Source organism: Rhinatrema bivittatum, chromosome 11, assembly GCF_901001135.1.
Source record: "Rhinatrema bivittatum chromosome 11, aRhiBiv1.1, whole genome shotgun sequence".
Classification (NCBI taxonomy): domain Eukaryota; kingdom Metazoa; phylum Chordata; class Amphibia; order Gymnophiona; family Rhinatrematidae; genus Rhinatrema; species Rhinatrema bivittatum.
The window spans coordinates 34286552-34308725 of NC_042625.1; the positions used below are offsets into that span (position 1 = coordinate 34286552).

General features: G+C 49.3%; 1 protein-coding gene across 1 annotated transcript in view; it reads left to right on the plus strand.

The window, feature by feature from the left end:
- HIP1R (huntingtin interacting protein 1 related) overlaps window positions 1-22174 on the plus strand; it is a gene marked incomplete at its 3' end in the record, with an annotated part of 142764 nt that overhangs the window by 76201 nt on the left and 44389 nt on the right. The window contains 6 exon segments of the mRNA XM_029619483.1: window positions 3341-3407; window positions 3491-3557; window positions 3652-3789; window positions 4982-5043; window positions 5132-5204; window positions 12412-12595. Of these exon segments, the coding sequence (XP_029475343.1) occupies window positions 3341-3407; window positions 3491-3557; window positions 3652-3789; window positions 4982-5043; window positions 5132-5204; window positions 12412-12595 (591 nt within the window).

Consider the following 22174-nt stretch of genomic DNA (forward strand, 5'->3'; position numbering starts at 1 on the left):
CATAAAACCAGCCTGGAAGCCCATACAGTCAAATTGGTATGTCTACAATTCAACCACATACTCCAGGGTCAAGTGGTCCTCATAATGTCAGACAACACAACAGCTGTAGCCTACATCAACTGCCAGGGTGAACCAAAAAGCAGCAAGTGTCACAGGAGATAGATCTCCTTATGGAATGGGCGGAAATACATCTATAGATGATCTTAGTTTTCCACATCGCAAGTAAAGACCACGTCAAAGCAGACTTTCTAAGCAGAGAGAGTCTGGATCCAGGAGAGTAGGCTTGTCTGTCAAAGCCTTTCAGCTGGTAGTAGATCGCTGGGATCTCCCCGTCCATCGATCTTCTGGCTCCATCTCACAGTGCAAAGGTTCCCCGATTCTTCAGTCGCAGAAGAGATCAGTTTGACCCTGGGGATTGACAACACTCGTTCAGATGTGGTGGAAAGTGGAGCAGCTATACACATTCCCTCCTGGGCTGAGTCATTTGCAGAATTGAGCACCACAGGGAATTTGTCCTACTATTAGCTCCAGATTATTCCAGGCATCCGTGGTATGCGGACATGCGGAGACTCCTGGTGGAGACCCCCCTGTGCTTCCCACCACACAGGGATTTCTGTCTTAACGGTCTGGCTCTTGAGAGGGCTCGCCTGATGAAGTGAAGATATTCGGCGACAGTAACTGCCACCTTACTCCATGCAACGGAAGTTCTCTACGTCTGTAGCGAAAGTGCAGGTCTGGAGAGTATTTGAAGCCTGATGCGAGGAGCGTGGTGTTTTTCCTTGGACGGTCAAAATCTCACTAATTCTGGAATTTTTGCAGGACAGCTTGAATAAGGTTTGACCCTCTTAAACTCCTTGAAGGTCCAGGTAGTGGTTCTCCTCCTGTTTCAGGGGTGAGTTGAACGGAACCTGCCTGTTGCTCTATTTGGACTTGGCCTTTTTTCTGAAAGGGAGTGAGCACTCCGGGCATACCTACGGTGGCCGGTTCCCTTGTGGAATCTTAATCTAGTATTGGAGTTTTTGGCAGGGCCCTCCTTTCGGCTGCTGCACAGTCTTTCCTTGCGTTTATTAACCCTGAAAACAGTGTTCCTGGAGGCTATATGCTCAGCACGTCGCATCTCTGAACTACAGGGCGTAGTCCTGTCAGGAACCGTTCTTCCAGATTACTCCAGGAGCGTTACAACTTGTACGTTCCATACTTCTTTGCCCAAGGTAGTCTCCAGAGTTTCGTTTGAATCAGTGCTTTTTGTTGCCATCCCTAGATAAGCACAAGGACACGGAAGAATAAAGCCGCCTCAACCATTTGAATGTCAGTAGGCTTTTGGTGGCGGTATCTGGAAGGTCTGAAAGATGGACCTCCTGTTTGTCCTTCACGATGGGAAGGAAGCAGGGCGAACCAGCTTCGCTGGCTAACTTAGCTTGCTGAATTAAAGAGCTGGTCACAGGAGCTTATGTGGAGGCAGGAAAGCCATTACCCCTTCAGGTCCCAGGCAGTCTCATGGGCGGAAATTAGACTGCAGATGTCCACGAGAGACAGTAGAGCAGCGACGTGGTCCTCCTTGCACACTTCTCGCAGGTTCTGTCACCTGGACATTCAGGCCCGGGAGGACGCAGCCTTTGCAAGGGCAGTATTAACTGGACTGCAGGCAGCCTCCCACCCCGATCGGGAGTAGCTTTTGTACATCCCTTTGGTCCTGAGTCCATCTGGCTACACGCTAGGAAATGGAGAAATTGCTTACCTGATAATTCTTAGTGTAGACAGATGGACTCAGCATCCTGCCCAAGAACGGTGCCAAGGATTCGCCCATCCAGTGGATTTCGATTCCAAGAGATTACGGGTAAGCCATCATCCAGTCCCTAGATCAGGGCATCTATAATTCTTACTGGGGTTCCGTGTTTAGTTAAGTACAGTTACAGTATCTGTTTTTAATCAAGTTTATTTTCGATAGTATGGTCCACAGTGGCTTTTGAAGAGAATACTGGAGAGCTGAGGTCACTGCAGGGCTGTATGTGAAGTGATGTCAGCTTTACAACCTGACTCCGTCTCCATCTGCTGGCAGGGGAGCATAAACCCATTGGTCCCTGAGTCCTTCTGTCTTCACTAAGGAAAACGAATGTATCTGGTAAGTAATTTCTCCATTATTTTGTGTAAACGTTTTCAACTAAGAAGAGGAAATGGGGGGGAAAAAGTAAAGGTTTTTTACCAGACTAATGAAGTTCATAGAAATTTCTCTGAGTTGCTGTTGCTGCTGCTTCCTATTGAAAGAAAGCATGCAATTATCAGAGTGAGCTAAGTTGTGATGCCGTTGGAGGGAATGTAACACTTGCACTCCTTTCTCATATCCATCCCCAGTGGAGACCATAACATTTGTAAATGTTCTGTGCAGATTGTTGGCTTGTTTCTGTGTGCAGTGCATCTAATTCCTGTGAGGAACTACTGCTGAGTTTGCGCCTCCCAGCAGGGCTCCTTTAGCTGGAGACCAGGGATTCCCCTTGGCATGGTAAAGTCTTGAATCACAGATAAATTAACTTCTCTTAATACCTTTTTATAAGCTTGCTGTGAACCACCAGGCTGAAAACGCCCCTTGAGCCCCTCACCAGGCTGCAAATCCTATGTAGTGGCCATTACCCTGCCATCCCATCCCCCTTCCTTTTCAAGGGAGCCGTTCTTCCGGGAAACACCAATGCAGTGGAAAATTGGAGGGTGCGTTCGTAGACGCCACAATGTGCTCGTCCAGCCATTTGGAATGGTCACAGTGGTGGGAGATTAAAACAGCCACTGTTTCCATTTTCTCAGCTCTTTTCCCCTCCTCTCTGTGAAATGCTGTCTTCCTCCAGCAGAGCTTGGGGTTGGGAGGTGGTGATGAGAAGGTGACAGTGAGGGTGGGGGTCGGGCGCTGCTGTGCTTATCTAGCAACAGTCGCTGTATCAGAAAATTTTAGTAAATTTAAGAAGGTAAATAGATAGGTGTTGGAGGATTGCGTGGTCAGATTTTCTAGATGTTTCTGGAGGGCGCTTGAACACACAGTACGCTGTGTTTCATGCAGCAGTGTTCGCAAAGGCATGTTTAATGTGTCCCCTTGCCTCTGAGGTTCAGGTCAGTTTTGTGTTCTGATGTGCGGTTGAATCTCGGCACATGGTATTGAGCCTGTGCAGTGGGGGGACAGCCCAACTGCCTCCTGCTCTACTCTGGCATCGCCCTTACCGCTTCACGCTGCCCGGCACGTGTCATCCTTTCTTGTTGTGAGGTGCCCTGTTTTCAGGGACCCGTACAAAACTGGCAAATAAAAACTCTGCCGCTGCCCCCTATCAGCTCATCCTGTCTTGTCTTGTCTTTGTAGGCCTGCCAGCTGATACCTTACAAGGCCACAGGGATCGATTCCACGAGCAATTCCACAGGTAGAGGAAATGAGCCACAACTTCCGTGCCATGTGCAAGGGACCAAGTTCTGTTTTCCTGATCTGATATCGTTTTCCCTTGCAGCCTGAAACCTTCTTTAAGCGAGCTTCCGACATGCTGTACTTCAAACGGCTCATCCAGATCCCAAGACTGCCTGACGTAAGAATTCCTCTTTCCTGGCTGGCCAGTCTTGCTCAGCACAGACCGAATGCTTCCCTGGTCTATTTTGGGTTGGTTTTTTTTGTCTTCACAGAATCCTCCTAATTTCTTGCGCGCATCTGCACTGGCAGAGCACGTGAAACCCGTGGTGGTAATACCCAGCGAGGCCCCGGAAGATGAGGAGCCTGAGAATCTGATAGAGATCACTACAGCCCAGCCAGTGGAGCAGCCAGTGAGTAAAAGTTCCCTTTCTTGCTGATGGTGTAGTGTGTAAGAGCAACAGAGCACCTTGCAGCAGCTTGGAGATGTTTTGCTTCGTGCTAAGTTTTGGCACTTGCGAATTCTGCAGTACCTGGTCTATTGCAGCAACTCTGAGAGATTGCATCAGTGCATGCGGAGGTTCCACGTGCACACGCATGCCACAGTATCGCAGGCTCTTGTGGCATTTCTGAGAGATGTGTGTTACTATGTGCAGAAGTTCCACACGTGCCATGCGTGTCACGTGCTGTTCTCCAGCAAGGGATCTTGAGAATTCAACCTGCAACATTCTGGCTTTACTCCAGGGACCCTGCCACTGAAGCTCAAGGAGGAGCTCCTCTGGCTGTGGGGCAGGCGACGGCAATGACAAATTGGAGTGATCGGGCCGGGGCCCCGCACAGTCTGTTCAGCAAATAAATGCTACACGGCATGGTCTTTCCTTCTCGTTGGCCTTTTCTACGTGGTGGTCATGTGTGCATAAGACTTAGGTTTGATTGCTGAGTCTGGCTTTTCCTCCCTGACCCACCTAGGGATGGGGATGTTGTGTAAAGGGTGAGGGGGGCAGTACGCTCTGCTCCTATGGTGAGGGAGTCTCTGCTGTTGCACTATGGTGACACCTAGTGGCAAGATTTGCATGTGTACTGATTCTGGTGGGAGCCACGGTTTCTGGCCCCTTGCCAACAACCATTGCTGAAATGACTGGGTGGAGGGTGGCGATATAAAATAGAAGGAATACACCAGATGGTTGCAAATGAAGGCTTGTGACACCATAACTGAATTGATGCTGATCTGAACTGAAAACCTAGAGAAGTAGAAATTCACTGCCAGGCCAACAAATTGAACAACTCATCTTCCTTCCCCACACCCTCCAATTTTGTTAATTTTACCCTTGATCTCTCTTATTCAGATCCCGGGCTACAAACCGGTAAACACCACCTAGTAATGATCTGGATTATTTAGAGGGGAGAGGAGGGTTACAGTTTTCATTTCTAACCTCTTTTTTTTTTTTCTGTGTAGAATCTCTAAAAGGTCTTTGTTTTTTATTTTAAATTTATTAGCAAAGCATGTTTTGAGCCTCCTGTTCATTTTCAAAGCTCTCGTGTTGCCAGAGGTGCGTGCATACAGGCACCCGTGCTGTAAGCCTGAAAACGTCTTTCCCTTTGCAGGTCATGGAGGATGTATTTGAGCAAACATTTGGTCCCCCGAATGGAGTTATGAAAGATGACAGGTAAAAACAAGTTGCTTTTGCTTCTGAAATTTTGAAGGAAATGTCTGTGGGTGGGTAATGAGCATCACTCCTCCTCCTGTACTTCCAGGGATCTTCAAATTGAGAACCTGAAGAAAGAAATTGAGCTGCTGCGGGCAGAACTGGATAAGATTAAAATGGAGGTACGGCCTGGCAGTGTGAGATTTAACTGTAACGTGCTTTGGGGTGATGCCCCAGATTGCTTAGAACCAGCTGCTTTCACATAAGCTCTGCTGGACTTCAGAGGTCACCTGGGAACACAAAATCTGATAGAGAGCCCCAAATTTTTATAAATTAAGTACAAGAGGTGAAGATTCCTTGGAGGATTGGGAGTTCCAGAACAAGGGGGTGGGGGGACTGACTATTTATGATATGAGGCTGAAAGCAAGTAGACTCAGAAGTAATAAAAAAAAAAAAAAAAATTTATAGAATGGTGGATGCCTAGAAAAATCTCTTGATGGAGGTGGTGATGATCAAAGTGTTAACAGAATTTAAGAAAGCTTGGTATAAGTAGAGAGGATCCTTAGTGGTAGGGAAGTGGTGATGAAGCCGGAGATCAAATCTGTTGTGCACTAGTGGAGCTGATAGGAAATAGGGGTAGATTAGATTAATTTTGTGGTCTTCACCTACTGTACTATTCAGCTTCTGTGTTTAAATTCTTGTTTGAACACACAGTGGCCATGTTTTGGTATTATATTTATTTATTTATTTATTATTTTTATATACCGATGTTCCTGTAAAGTATACATATCACACCGGTTTACAAGGAAGAAACTGTCGCCTCGTTGGCGGTTTACATTGAAACATTTAACAATTAACAACAACATGAAGGCACAAAGAGGAACTTAGTGGAGCTTACAGTGAACATTCATGATTATATAAATATCAATGACGAACTCTTCAGGAACTTATGTACAGAAAGGGCTGGGGGACAACGACTATGCTGATAATGTCATTCTTCCTGCTCTTAGCTCTCCGGGAATGCTTGTGTGAAGATTATATACCTGGAAGTAGTATTTGGAAAAAGTCAACTGGACTGAAATGGAGAAATTATCTACTGATAATTTCGTTTTCCTTAGTGTAGACAAATGGACTCAGGACCCATGGGTTATGTGCTCCCCTGTCAGATTTCAAAGCTGACGTCACCCTATGTACACCCCTGCAGTGACCTAAGTGCTTCAGTATTCTCTTCAAAAGCCACTATGGATATAATATTGCAAAAACTTGATTTAAAATATGTTTAAAAACGGATAACTGTACTCAACCAATCATAAACACTGAACCCCCAGTAAGAATATAGATACCCTGATTTAGGGACTGGATGATGGCTTACCCGTAATCTCTTGGAATTGATATCCACTCCATGGATGAATCCTTGGCACCGTTCTTGGGCAGCTGAGGGTGGGATGCTGAGTCCATCTGTCTACACTAAGGAAAACAAAATTATCAGGTAAGTAATTTCTCCATTTCCTAGCGTGTAGCCAGATGGACTCAGGACCAATGGGATGTTCAAAAACTATTCCCGATCGGGGTGGGAGGCTGCCCATGGTCCGGTTAACACCGCCCTTGCAAAGGCTGCATCCTCTTGGGCCTGTATGTCCAAGCGATAGAACCCGGAGAAGGTGTGCAAGGAGAACCACGTTGCCACTCAGCAGATATCGACATGAGACAGCAGTCTAGCTTCCGCCCATGAGACCACCTGTGTCCTAATGGAATGAGCTTTAGCCTGAGAAGGTAATGGCTTTCCTGCCTCTATATTGGCTTCCGTAACCACCTCCTTAATCCAGCAAGCTGTGGTAGCCCGCAAAGTTGGTTTGCCTCGCTTCCTTCCACCATGAAGGACAAACAGGCAGTCCGTTTTTCGGACCGGTTCTAAAACTTCCAGATACTGGACCAAAAGTCTACTGACATTCAAATAACAGAGGAAGTGGTATTCTTCCGCATCCTTGTGCTTATTTAGGAATGGCAACGAAATGGACTGATTCAAATGAAACTCCGAGTCTACCTTGGGCAAGAAGGATGGAACAGTGCGACGCTGTTACGCTCCTGGAGTCATCCGGAGGAGGAGGAGTAGCCTAGAGGTTAGAGCAGCGGGCTAGGAACCAAGAGACCAGGGTTCAAGTCCCACTGTCGCTCCTTGTGACCTTGGGCAAGTCACTTTACCCTCCATTGCCTCAGGTACAAACTTAAATTGTAAGCCCTCTGGGGATAGGGAAATATCTACAGTACCTGAATGTAATCCACTTTGAAGTGCTGAAAAAGTGCAAAAAGCGGAATATAAATCTAAATGACAATGCCTGTTCAGAGTTGCGATGTGCCGAGCATATAGCCACCAGGAACACTGTTTCCAAGGTTAATAAATGCAAGGAAAGACTGCACAGCAGCTGAAAGGAGGGCCCTGCCAAAAATTCTAAAACTAAATTAAGATTCCAAAAGTGAACCAGCCATCGTAGTGGTGGCTGGAGGTGTTTCACCCCTTTCAGAAAACAGGCCATGTCCAGATGAGCGGACAGGAGGGTTCCATTCACCTCACCCCTGAAACAGGAGAGCGCCGCTTTTATTCAAGCCGTCCCGCAAAAATTCCAGAGTTAGTGGAATTTTGACCACCGAGGGGGGACACCGTGTTTCTCGCACCAGGCCTCAAATACTCTCCACACTCTCACATATGCTAGGGATGTAGAGAACTTCCGAGTGTGGAGTAAGGTGCCATTACTGCCACCGAATGTCCTCACTTCATCAGTCGAGCCCTCTCAAGGGCCAGACCAAAAGACGGAATCGAGTTGGATCCTCGTAAAGGACCGGTCCCTGTTGTGGAAAGGTTCCTGGGCGATCGGAGGCACAAGGGGGTCTCCACCAGAAGTCTCCACATGTCTGCATACCACAGATGCCTGGGCCAATCTGGAGCTACTAGTAGGACTAACATCTTGTGGTGCTTGATTCTGCGACTGACCCTGCCCAGCAAGGGCCACGGAGGGAATGCATATAGCAACTCTTCTTCTGGCCAGGTCTGAACGAGAGCGTCTATCCCCAAGGAGCACTGATCTCTTCTGTGACTGAAGAATCAGGGAACCTTCGCATTGTGAGATGCGCCAGCAGGTCCCTGGACAGGAGACCCCAGCGATCTACTATCAGCTGAAAGACTTTGGCTGACAACGCTCACTCTCCTGGATCCATACTCTCCCTGCTTAGAAAGTCTGCTCTGACGTTGTCTTTTCCTGCAGTGTTGGAGGCTGAGATCATGTGTAGATGTATTTCCGCCTATATCTCCATAAGGAGATCTATCTCCGCCTTAGTCTCCATAAGGAGATATAGGCCTATCTCTCCATAAGGAGAGATAGGCCTATATCTCCGCCTATATCTCCATAAGGAGATCTATCCCCTGTGACACTTGCTGGCTCTTGGTTCCACCCTGGTGGTTGATGTAGGCTACCGTAATTGCGTTGTCCGACATTACAGGGACCACTTGACCCTGGGGTCTGTGGCTGAATTGTAGACATGTCAATCTGACTGCCTGGGCATCCAGGCGGTTGATGTTCCAGAAGGCCTCTTCCTCTGTCCAATGTCCCTGGACCGTCAATTCCTGACAGTGAGCTCCCCAGCCCTGGAGGCTTGCATCTGTTGCGAGGACCAGCCAGTTCAGAGAAGCCAAGGGGTACATTCCTGCTCAAATGAGCTTCCTTTAGCCACCACTAGAGCCAAGAGCATACTCCCGTTGGTAACTGGAGGCGAATCGAATAGTCTGGAGACTGCATGTTCCAACGCGACAGTACTGAGCATTGAAATGGTCGCATGTGTGCCCTCACCCATGGCACTACCTCCACGGTTGTCACCATCAAACCAAGAACGTAGAGAAAGTGCCACACCATCGCTCATACTGTGTTCATCAACTGACTCGCTTGGGACATCAGCTTCCTTATCTGCGTGGTTGGAAGGAAAACCTTGCCCTGCTTGGTGTTGAACCGGACTCCCAGATATTCCAAGGACTGGGAGGCTTGCAACTGTGTTGTCCAGGTTTATGATCCAACCAAGTTCCTGAAGCATGGAGGTCACCCTGTTCGTCGCCTGGAGACTCTCATCCACAGACTTGGCCCGACTCAACCAGTCAGAGTACAGGTGCACCAGGGTTCCCTTTTTTCCTCAATGCTGCTGCTACGACCCCATAATCTTGGAAAATGTTCTGGGGGTGGTGACTAGGCCAACGGGAAGTGCCCAGAACTGATAATGGCGACCCAGTACCTCAAAGCTTAGGAAACATTGGTTTTCTTGAATGATTGGAATATGTAGGTAGGCCTCGGATAGGTCCAGGGGAGGTTAAGAACTCTCCTGATTGTATGGCTATTATCACGGAGCTTAGGGTTTCCATGCAGAAATGATTCACTTGTAGATGTCAGTTGACGCTCTTGAGGTCCAGGATGGGGCGAAAGGAACCCTCCTTCTTGGGTACGATGAAATAGATGGAAATAACGCCCTGTATTTTCCTGGGACGCAGGTACTGGGATTTTAGCCTTCATCCTGAGGAACCTTAAGAAAAGTCTCCACTGCCTGCTTTTTGTGCTGCAAGTGGCAAGGAGACATCATGAATATGTTCAAAGGAGTGCTGTGAAATTCCAGCTCATATCCTTCTTGTTTGACCTCCAGTACCCATTTGTCTGAAGTAATCTTGACCCACCTCTGGTAGAAAGAGGGTCAATCGCCCCCCCCAACAATCTCCTCATTCCAAGGGTGGGTTGGCAAATTTTCATTGGGGGGTTCTGGATGAACCTGAACCCGAACCTGCCCCTCTTTTGGGCTGTTGCCTACAAAAGGACTGAGACCTTCCAAAGGGCCGAGACCTCTGAAATGTCAAGTTTCTGTAGGTGCGAAAGCATTGGGAGCCCCTGGATCGACCCTTCATAGGCGAGGAGCTCTGTAACTGCTTTCTCTTATCTTCTGGTAGCTGGGGAACTGGAAATTCGCCCTATTTACTGGCTAGCTTTTCCAATTCACCTCCGAAAAGGAGTGATCATTTAAAGGGTATCCAAGTGAGACTTGCCTTGGAGGTTGCGTCTGCTGACCAGTTCCGCAGCCATAACTTTCCTCTTGCCACCAGCACTGAGGCATGGACTGGATCTGAGCCTGCATCAGCAGGTTCCATAACTGCTGTGGAATTCACTACCAAGTCATCCAGCTCGTGAGAGAGGAGTAGGCACGAATGAGCTACCAGGGCACAACAAGAAGCAATCTGTAAGGTCATTGCTACTGCGTCAAAGGCCTGTTTAAGGATGGACTCCATCTGTTTTTCGTGTGCATCCTTTAAGGCTGCACCTCCCTCTTCTGGGACAGTTCTCTTAGAGACTGTACAGACCAGCACATCCACTTTAGGGAAATGCAAATGATCTCTCACTGCTGGATCCAGTGGGTATAGAGCTTCTAATGCTGGTATCCCCCTTTAAAACTTCCCATTTCAGGTCAATCAATTCCTGGATGGCTTCCAGTATGGAAAGTAGGAAGAGGCTTTCCATAGGGAAATCAGAATGGGGTTCTTCTTTGGTTCAATCATAAAGTCCACCCCAGAAACTCCCAGCATCTTCAGGGTCTGGGAAACCAGGGCCAGCAGTTCATCTCTATGGAAGAACCGTAACCTGGTCCGATACGGTTCTAAACCAGGGGGAATTTCCCCATCTTCCAAGGAATCTGTATCCTCCTCTTCGTCTATGCCGTCCGAGTCCCTGCCAGGGATACCCTTGGTGAGGTGATGCACGCCTAGAGGTCTGCCGATTAGGACTGGGAGAGGGAGGGCTTACTGGCTGAGGTTCCATCTGGACAGGGGCAGGTGAGGTAGCAGACTGCGCCTGTACGAAGGCTTGAAGGCCCTGGAAAAATTCCACCCAAGAGAAGGCAGCTGGATCCATGCCTAGCCCAGCAGGTACTGGGATAGGTGCTGCTGAATTTCCCTCTCCCATGGATGACCCAGTCCCAGGGGTACTCAGATTCCGGGGTACTTCCAGTTAAGGCTGTGGCTGACCCATCCTCTGAATGGGAGGAGCTGGGCTTCCTCAGTTTGCTGACATAAGTTGGAATCCAGGTCAGACTGTGAAGCACAGATTTTGGGCTCCTAGATGGGACGAAGTAAGGCGCGCACACACAGCTGTATGCCTCCCTTTACCTGTATTGTGCGCTTAGGTTGTGTGCGTATGTACATGCGCGACGTTATGCGCATAGTGCGTGCGCAGAGCCAACACACTGTACATACCGACGTTCTATGGAGGGCAATATGGCACATTCTATGGAGGGCAATATGGCACGCACAAAGATGCTTACAAGATGGTGCCACCGCCGCAGCCTACCATGCGCTGTGCCGACCAAGCCTAAAGCGGGGCCTAACCCACCAGAGGGCTGCTTGGAAGCCCACTTCCCCTTACCCCAACAGGATCGGGAACAACTTTGATACGGCGCACCAAGCAAGGAGACCGGAGGAAGTCTTACCGAAACCCCTCCAATGTATTTGAATTGAGAGGTAATTCATCTCTTTTCTTTTCTTTTTTTTTTTTTTTTACTTACCCGGCTGAATACAAAGATGGTCTCCGGCTGCAGGGGAAGAGGGCTTTGGCTGTCACCGCCACACTCTGCTTCCTGCACCCGCTGCCTTTCAGCTACTTAAGCAGCAAAGTCCATGCTGGGAACCGGCTACCGGACTAAGGTACACCTCTGAGGGATCTCAGAAATCACCTCTGGAATTCTCAACTGGGGGAAGGACCTTTAGCTATCACTGCAGGAGAGTGGGGCTCAATTTTTTCTTCAATCTAAATGTAGAATTTCTCCTTCCAAAAAGTACAGCAATCCCTATTGGGCAGTGGTTCTCAACCCTGTCCTGGGGACCCCCCCAGCCAGTCGGGTTTTCAGGATATCCACAATGAATATGCATGAGAGAGAATTTGCATACACTGCCTCCATAACATGCAAATTTTCTCTCATGCATATTCATTGTGGATATCTTGAAAACCCGACTGGCTGGGGGGGGTCCCCAGGACAGGGTTGAGAACCACTGCTATTGGAGATGGTGAAATACTGAAGTCACTGCATGGGTGTATCTAGGGTGATATCAGCTTTGAAATCTGACTCAGTCTTCAACTGCTGGCAGGGAAGCATAACCCACTATTCCTGAGTCCATCTCGCTACACGTTAGGAAATGTCTGCTTAAAGGATACATAATCTTGTCCCTGTATCAGGGAGCACTTTGCGCTGTCTCCATCTACAAATGCCAGGGGTGGATATTTATTTTAACCTAAACATGAATAGTTTTAGTAACAGTACATTGTTCTCCATCTCTTCTGGTTGCTCTTTGCCCTCCTCTCTCTCTCTCTTCCCTAGGCCCAAAGGTACATCACACAGCTAAAGGCGCAGGTGAACAGTCTGGAGGCTGAGCTGGAGGAGCAGCAGAAGCAGAAGCAGAAAGCTCTGGTGGACAACGAGCAGCTGAGGGATGAGCTGGACAAGCTGAAGAAGATGAAGCTGGACAGTGAAAAGGCACTGGGCTTGTGCAGTGAAGCAGAAAGTAAGTCTTAGAAAAGGAGAGAAGCAAACTGACTTACAGACTTTTCTTCTTCTGCTGTCTTTAACAACTTCCTATTAATGCCGTTTGCACTGCCCCAAACTCTTCACATAGCTTGCAGGTACAGCGCTGGATTAAGGAAGTGGCAGAATGCAAGGTGCAAATTAGGTTGCTGATGGCCCTTGAGGGCCACAGACTTTGCTTGGGTTTTCATGTTGTTCTAAATGAATTAAATTGCATAGCAGAGAGCTCATTTAATTAAGCAGTATGCATGAAATCAATTTTAATTAAATGTTAAATTTTTTATTTATTTTTTTTAACAATAAACACAAATTGGCACAAAGTTGGTAAAAACAGATCATACTACAGTTGAATACAAAAGGCGCCCTGCATTATTATAAACCACCTAAATATTGCCCCTTCCCCTAAAGCACCCCAGCAATAACCAGTTACTTCATCTGCATTAAATCAGAATCAATCAAAATACATAAATTACATGACCATATAGTTAAGAGACAAAAGAATTCCAGATTAAACCCCAAGAGACAGGTTTCTCTTCTCCCCCTGTGGTTCTCTCCAGAAGCAGATCGCGGTGCGACAGATTCTAGATCGTCTCCTCGCTCTGGGGGCAATCCTTCCAGTACCCGCCTCCGAAGTGGGCTGGGATCACTACTCCATCTACTTTGTGGTACCCAAAAAGGAGGTCACCTTCTGTCCAATCCTGGATCTCAAATAGGTGAACAAATCCCTCAAGGTCCCATGTTTCAAGATGGAGACCCTCCGCTCTGTGCTGGCAACAGTCTACCATGGAGAGTTTCTGGCCTCCCCTGGACCTCACAGAGGCATATCTGCACATCCCAATCTTCAAAGCACATCAACATTTTCTTCATTTCAAGATCCTAGGACAACATTTTTAGTTCCAGGCCCTTCCCTTCGGACTGGCAACTGCCCCACGCATTTTCACGAAAGTCATGGTGGTGGTGGCGGCTGCCCTACATTGGGAGGGAATCCTAGTACACCCCTACCTGGACGACTGGCTCATTCAGGCGAAATCCTTGAGCCAGGTTTATTGGGCGGTCGACAGAGTGGTACAGCTTCTCCAGTCCCTCGGATGGGTTATCAACTATGCCAAGAGCAACCTCGTGCCATCCCCAGTCACTGGATTTCCTGGGAGCGAGTTTCGACACAAAGGAGGGCAAGGTGTTCCTCAGGCTGGAGGGGGCTCAGGCCTTAAGAGTCCAGATACAGCGCTTCTCTATTCTCTCGGGGCCCACAGCTTGGAATTATCTATAAGTCCTGGGCTCCATGGCATCCACTATCGATCTGGTACCCTGGGCTTTTGCGCATATGCGTCCGCTCCAGAGGGCCCTACTTTCCTGCTGGAAGCCGGTGTCGCGGGACTTCCAGGCTCTCCTACCGATTCCACGTTTCGCCAAAGAAAGCTTCCTCTGGTGGCTGGACCTGTGCCACTTGTTCCAGGGGGTATTCCTGGATGTTCCGGACTGGATAGTGGTGACCACGGACGCCAGCCTCTCGGGCTGGGGGGCGGTATGCCAATCCAGCTACCTGCAGGGACGGTGGCCGGCAGCTGAAGCGAGATGGCCAATCAACCATCTGGAGACCAGAGCGGTCCGATTAGCGTTGCAGGACTTCCTTCCCCTCGTTTCATCGGCAGGCCAGTCGGAGTGGGGAGCTCGACCCTGCGGGTCCTAATGATGGCCAGGGCTCTGGGTAGGTCGGCGGGAGGTGGGGGGGAGGCCTTCGTGCGCATGCTAGGCCGCATTTTAATCTCGCTGGCAACTCTCCTCAAAGCAGTTTCGCGCCTGCAGGGAGTTTGCTATTTTTAGCTCCTGCAGTCGTGCGAAGGTTTCCCAGCCTGATTTTTTTTTCTTTTTCTGACGACCGCGTTGCTGCTCGGTCTGGTATATGGCACCCCGACCCAAGATGGGGACCTGCCGCGTGTGTGGGGCATCAGGGCAGGCCCTAAATGCTAGTTCCCTTTGTTCTGCCTGTTCCACAGGGCAGTAGGGCACTTCCTCGGCGGGAGCAGCAGGCAGACAAGGGCTCCGTTCCTCCGGGCCACGGTCCTCCTCGGCTGGGGAGGGTGGCTCGTGGCGGGTGCCGCAGGAGGAGGTGGCCCCTCCCATTCTATCCCTGGTGGACCAGATTCCCATTTTTGGGGATGACCCTGGGCTACCTGACCCTCCTGTCGGGGGGGGGGGGGGGGGGGGGGGGGGGGGAATGTTGATTTGGGGGAGTTTTGTCCTGAGTTTGTGTTGCTACTGCACCAGGCATTCCTGGCTAGGAAACAGGAGATCTTGAAGAAAGCAGCGCAGCTGGATCCTTTGGCAGAGCCTCCACCAAAGCAGATACCCACGGGGTCCCCAGACTGCCATCAACCTGCAGGGACTCAACAAGGGGTTCCAGGTGAGGTTAGGTTGCTGGCCCAACTCGGGGATCCCTCGGACCCCAGGGTGGATCAGAATCCGGGACTCACCCAGGATATGGTTGATGTGATCCAGGACGACCCGGACCAAGATGACCTCCCACCCTCGGAAGGTGATGATCCCAGCGTGGTATGCTTATTTAAGAGCTTCGACCTCTCATTCCCCAGATCTTGGAGGTCCTGAGGATCAAGGTTTCGCAGGAGGAATCAGACAGCAAAGGTGTCAACCCGGTCCTGGATGGGATTCGGGGTCCAACGACTTCCTTCCCATTACCTAAGAAAGTCCGCAAGCTGGTGACCTGGGAGTGGGACCCGCCAGATGCTGCTTTAAAAGTGGGCAGAGTCATGGTGAAACTTTACCCTCTGTCGCAGGATGTATTGGATCTTCTAAAAATACCGAAGGTGGACGCGGCGGTGTCTGCCGTGACTAAGAAGACCACCATTCCTGTGGCCGGAGCCGCTGCACTGAAGGACATTCAGGACTGCAAACTGTAGATTCACCTTAAGCGAGTCTTCGAGGTCTCACACTAAGTCTCAGGGTGCCGATTTGCGCCAGTCTCATGCAGAGAGCCTGTTTTTTGCTGGGTCCAGGAGGCGTCCGCAGCCCCCAGTACCAACGGCAGGGGTTCTTTGCAAGCCGAATGTTTGGAGGCAGGAGTTGCCTATGTCGCAGACGCGTTGTATGACTTGGTACGGACCTCGGTGCATAGTATAGTGTCCGCTGTCACGGCTCGTAGACTCCTCTGGTTGCGGAATTGGTCAGCAGATTTATCTTCTAAGTCTCAACTCTGTAACCTCCCCTTCACTGTACGTACCAGGATCAGTCCAGGACACCTGGGTTGTGACTCCGCACCAGTAGATGGAGACAGACTAAAACTTGTGGGCGGAGCATATATGCCCCTGTGCCAGTCACAGCCCCTCAGTCTTACTCTGTCTCCAGTAGGTGGTGCAGGTCCGGTCACAGCCCTGTCGGGCCTGATTCTGGTTGTTAGTCAGGTTCGCTTTTTGGGTTTTATTTTCTATTAGGCCTATTTGGTTTTTTTCTGCAAATTGGGTTTGTTTTTTTTTTATCTACCTCTCCCTCTCGAGGGTCAGGCGCGAGCCAGCCTGAGCTGGTGGCTGGATTCCAAGCATCTCTCCTGTGGAGTGTCCCTTCTGGTGCCCGACTGGACGGTGGTGACCACGGATGCCAGTCTTTCCGGCTGGGGGGCAGTGTGCCAAGGGAAGTCAGTTCAGGGTCTGTGGTCAGAGTCGCAGACCCGGTGGTCTATCAACCGGCTGGAGACCAGAGCGGTCCGTCTGGCGCTGCATGCTTTTCTACCCCTAGTACGCGGACAGGCGGTCCGGGTATTGTCGGACAATGCTACCACCGTGGCTTACATCAATCGCCAGGGCGGGACAAGAAGTCCTCTAGTGGCGGAGGAGGCGCGGCTCTTGATGCTCTGGGCAGAGCGGCATCTCAGCCATCTCGCTGCGTCCCACATTGCAGGAGTCAACAACGTCCACGCGGATTTTCTCAGCCGTCACCGTCTGGATCCCGGAGAGTGGGAGCTGGGGGACGAGGCGTTTCTCTTCATCTGCAAGACTTGGGGAATGCCCCACATGGATCTGATGGCCACTTGGCACAGCGCAAAGGCTCCGAGATTTTACAGTCGACGTCGCGAAAGGGGCGCAGAGGGAGTCGACGCATTGGTGCTTCCCTGGCCGACTGATGTGCTTCTGTATGTGTTCCCACCGTGGCCCATGATCGGCAAGATTCTGCGGCGCATAGAATTGCACCCGTCCAACGTGATCCTGGTGGCGCTGGCCCCGTCTGTTTGGAGGATGCGGATCACTTCTGTCTCGCGGCATGGCTTTTGAGAGGTACCGGTTGAAAAGAAAAGGCTACTCGGATGCGGTCGTTACTACGTTGCTGAGATCCCGAAAACAGTCTACTTCCCTGGCTTATGTTCGGGTCTGGGTAGTTTTTGAGGAATGGTGCGTGGAGCGGGGTCTGAATCCCACTTCCGCTTCTATTTCTGATATTTTGGCGTTTCTCCAGGTGGGGCTCGCCAAAGGTTTAGCGTGCAATTCCCTTCGGGTCCAAGTGGCGGCGCTTGGTTGTTTGCGAGGTAAGGTCCAGAGAGTCTCTCTGGCTCTCCACCCAGATATCTCCCGCTTTCTTAGGGGAGCTAAGCACCTCCGTCCTCCGTTGCGGCCCCCTTGCCCGTCTTGGAACCTCAACTGGGTACTCTCAGCCTTATGCTCAGCGCCGTTTGAGCCCCTGAAACGTTCTACGCTCAAGGATCTCACGTTGAAGACCGTATTCCTGGTGGCGATTGCATCGGCCCGTCGTGTTTCAGAATTACAGGCGTTGTCCTGTAGGGAGCCCTTCTTGCGCATCTCCGATTCGGGGGTTTCCTTGCGGACGGTTCCCTCCTTCCTTCCTAAGGTCGTGTCGTCGTTCCATTTGAATCAGTCGATTGAACTTCCCGCTTTCATGGTTGGGGAGTCTTCGGACCCGAAAACGAAAGACTTGAGAAAACTAGATGTGCGGAGGTCCCTTCTTCGCTATCTAGAGGTTACTAATCCGTTTCGGGTGACGGATCATCTGTTTGTGTTGACTTCGGGTCCAAGGAAAGGTGCTGCGGCGTCCCGCACGACAATTGCCCGTTGGCTCAAGAAAGCCATTGGTTCTGCGTATCTTCTGCGTGGAAAATCGCCGCCGGTGGGTCTTCGGGCTCATTCGACGCGGTCTCACGCTGCGTCTTGGGCGGAATCTTCTCAGGTGTCGCCTCAAGAGATTTGTAGGGCGGCTACCTGGAAGTCGTTGCATACCTTCATTACACATTACCGGTTGGATGTTCAGGCTACTGAAGCTGGGGGTTTTGGAGAGAGGGTACTCCGAGCGGGACTCTCTGCTTCCCACCCTCGGTAAGTTAGCTCTGGTACATCCCAGGTGTCCTGGACTGATCCTGGTACGTACAGGGAAAGGAAAATTAGTTTCTTACCTGATAATTTTCGTTCCTGTAGTACCAAGGATCAGTCCAGGATCCCGCCCACAGTGCTGCGCTATAGTAATGGAGAGTCCGCTCTTTATTGTTTCTTTCACTACGCTGACCCTTGTTGATTCGCTCCTCCCGGTTTGGGAGTCTGGTTCCTGTAGGGGTGTTGGATTCTTTCGTTTCCCTACCAAGTTTGTATGGTTAGTTATGGTTGCCTGTTGGCTTTTGTCTACTTTGACATTACGTATGACTGAGGGGCTGTGACTGGCACAGGGGCATATATGCTCCGCCCACAAGTTTTAGTCTGTCTCCATCTACTGGTGCGGAGTCACAACCCAGGTGTCCTGGACTGATCCTTGGTACTACAGGAACGAAAATTATCAGGTAAGAAACTAATTTTCCTTTTAAGGGCAGGCTTCTCTTCGGGGAGGATCTGGACCAGTTGGTGAAATTGCCGGAGGAGTCCAAAGGCAACTGACTGCCGGAGGATAGAAACCTTCTGGGAAGGTTTTTCCCTCTCTGGCTCGTTTTTGTGGGATTCTTGCAGATTTCGCCCTGGTAGGTCTTCAGCTCCTTCAGGCCCAGGCCAGGCTTGGGACAATCAGCAGTCCATTCGTGGAGGACGGCGCCCAGGCAGAGAGTCCACGGGCCAGGGTGCTGATTGTGGAAAACCTGCCCAATGAAGCCAGGGGCACCTATTCTGTCGTAGAAGCTGTCTGAGGCAGATTGTCGAGCTTCTATGCGGCGTGGGAAAAGATTACCTCGGACCGATGGGTTTTGGAAGTGATCCGGGATGGTTACACTCTTGAATTTTCACGCCTGGTGCGGGAGGCCTTTGTGGAGTCTCACGTCGCTTCACGGGTCAAGTGCGAAGCAGTACAGGGGACCCTACAACGGCTGCTCAATCTCCGGGCCATTGTTCCAGTTTCCCTTGCAGAGCAGGGCAAGGGACGGTATTCAGTCTACTTTGTGGTTCCCAAGAAAGAGGGCACCTTTTCTTCCCATTCTGGATTTGCAGAAGGTGAACAGGTGTCTGCGAGTTCCCCGTTTTCGTATGGAGACCTTGAGAACTGTGGTGGCCGCGGTACGCAAATGGGAGTTTCTCGAGTCATTAGACCTCACTGAGGCACATCTCCACATCCCGATTCGCCGGGCTCACCAGCAGTTCCTCCCCTTCAGGTGATGGGCTAACATTTCCAGTTTCAAGCTCTTCTTTCAGCCTGGCGACTTCCTCAGCAGACAACAGCTAGATCCAGAGGATTGTGAGTTAACCCCAGAGGCCTGGGATTGCCTTTGTGCCAGGTGGGGCATTCCCCAGTTGGATCTAATGGCAACAAGGGCCAACGTGAAGGTGACAAGATTCTTCAGTTGCAGAAGAGAAGTCGGGGCAGAAGGGCTGAATGCTCTAGTTTGCCCATGGCTGACGGGAATTCTCCTGCACGTGTTTCTTCCTTGGCTAATCATCTGTCTAATCTTGCAGTGCATAGAGGCGCATCCAGAGAAGGTGGTTCTGGTTGTGCCTGAGTGGCCGTGTCAGCCATGGTTTGCGGATCTGGTGTGTCTCACGATAGACAGACCCTTCTGGTTGGCTCACCTGCCAGGATTACTTCATCAAGGTCCCATATTTTTGGATCGGGAGGATCGCTTTTGTCTCATGCCTTGGCTTTTGAGAGGTGGCATTTGCACTTGAGGGGATATTCGTAGACAGTCATTTCCACTTTGCTCCAGGCTAGAAGGCCGCCTATCTCTATGGCATTCGTCAGGATCTGGAAGGTGTTTGAGTCTTGGTGTCTACAGCAGCGTCTGAACCCCCTAACTGTTGGGCATTCCTCAATTTTGGCCTTCTGCAGCAGGATTGACTTATAGCTCACTCTGCGTTCAGGTTTCAGCTTTGGGTTGCCTTAGGGACATGTGGCGGGGGAGGTCTTTAGCCTCCCATCTGGATGTTGTGCAATTTCTGAAAGGAATCAAGCATTTACAGCCTCCGGTAAGGAAGTTATGTAAGGATTAGAACCTCAACCTGGTACTGCGAGTGCCCTGTGGGGTTCCTTTTGAGTCCTTAAGAGGAGCGTCGTTGAAAGATCCGATACTGAAGGCTGTCTTTCTGATAGCTATATGTTCAGCCAGGCGGATTTCAGAGCTGCAGGCTCTATCTTGCAGGGATCCTTTTCTGCATATTGATAACAGGGTGTCATTGTAAACGGTTTCCTCCTGTCATTTGAATTAGACAATGGAATTTCTGGCTTTTCCAGAGTGGTTTAGGGAGTCTCCGCAGGAGAGGGAGCTTCATCTTTTGGATGTACGCAGGACTCTTGCATTATCTTAAGATCACTAATAGTTTCCAGTGGTCGGGTCACCTGTTTGTGTCGTTCGGGGGTGTGAAGAAGGGAGATAAAGCCTCAAAAGCTACAATCTCTTGTTGGTTGAAGGAAACCATTTCCTCCGCTTATATTTGAAAAGGTCGGGAGGTTCCGGTAGGCTTGCAAGCGCATTCTACAAGGGCACAGGCCGCCTCCTGGGCTGAGTGTCAGTTGGTGTCTCCACAAGAGATATGTAAGGTAGCGGCATGGTCAACACTTCATACTTTCATGAAGCGTTACCGATTGGATGTTTGGTGAGAGTGTTCTGTGTGCGGGTCTTCGGGGTTCTGCCCAATCTATATTTATTTATTTATTTATTTTAGTTTTTTTCTATACCGGCATTCGTGAGAGTATCACATCATGCCGGTTTACAATAAACAGTGGGGTGATAAACGGAACAGTGAACGAAATAAATAGGTGCTAAACATAAAATGGTTACAGTTACAATAAAACAGGGAGGCGTACAACTAGGAGCAAGAAGAGAAATGATAGGAACTTTAACATAGTATATTAACCTGAAGTATGACGGGGTACATTACAAGGAATTATGAGATTTACAATGACTTGTTCATTTGAAATAATTGCAGTTTTTTACATAAGGGTAGAGATCAGAAGAAATGGTTTTCTGGATATTGGTAGTGCTTGGAAGTTGGTTGTAAGTGAGTAATGAGTTTAATCCGAGTCTGGGAAGGCTTGTTTGAATAGCCACGTTTTTTCTAGGGGTGCTTTGGTACATTCCACTTGTCTGGACTGATCTGGGATATGAACAGGAAATAAAAATGTGGTTCTTACCTGCTAATTTTCGTTCCTGTAATACCACAGATCAGTCCAGAGACCTACCCCGGTTTTGTTGCTGAAAGACTGAATATCCTGGTATTAATTGCAGAAAGTTTACAAATTGTGAATAAGTTGATGAGTTTTGAGTTAAGTGGTTATCAGTGGGGGGTTTTTCTGGAAGTATGGGAGGCACCAGGTCGGGGGGATCCCAACCCTGAGTTTCCTGTTTGCTCTGAAGAAAGGGTCTCTACTTTCTAGCTTGGGTACAGGTCAGTACTGAGGGACTGCAGGTGGCACTCTCGGTTATGTAGCAGTGCCTCAAAGGTTTTATTCTCTGCCTCCACCTGCTGGTAGGGATGCACAAACCCACTTGTCTGGACTGATCTGTGGTATTATAGGAACGAAAATTAGCAGGTAAGAACCAATTTTCCTGTAGAACGCTTACATCAAAGACCTTTCAGAATGTATAATCAGATTACGCTAATATCTATTTTCCATGTTCTTTGCAGCTCTTTAGAAGTTCTCTCATTATCCTCTGTTCAGTTTTTATGGTATGTTGTGTCGTATTCTCGATGTCTAGTGAAGTCCTTTTCGTTCTAGTTCATGTTACAGGGTTTAAATTGGTTTATTAAAAATGTTACCTGCCCAGCTACTATTCTGGGTGGATTACAGATAACACTCATAAAATTAACATGCATACAACATAACGAAGCAATCAAAACAGGTTTAAAATGTGTTGAATTGTTCTGGCTCCATGACTCAGGCTACAATAATGAGGACTGCGGCACAGGCGATCCAGGTTTGCATTTCTCCCTTCCCCATATCTGTCGGCACCACCAGTTTAAAAAAGATTTCAGAAACACTTCTTGGGATCTGCCATTTAAAAAAAAAAATAATAATTATATTTTGTAGCTTGCTGCACTTGGTTACCTGTGAAATTTTTCTCACTTTGCCTGACTTGTCTGTTTTTTTTAATATTACGTGAACTTCAGTAATATTTCATGTTGTAATGCTT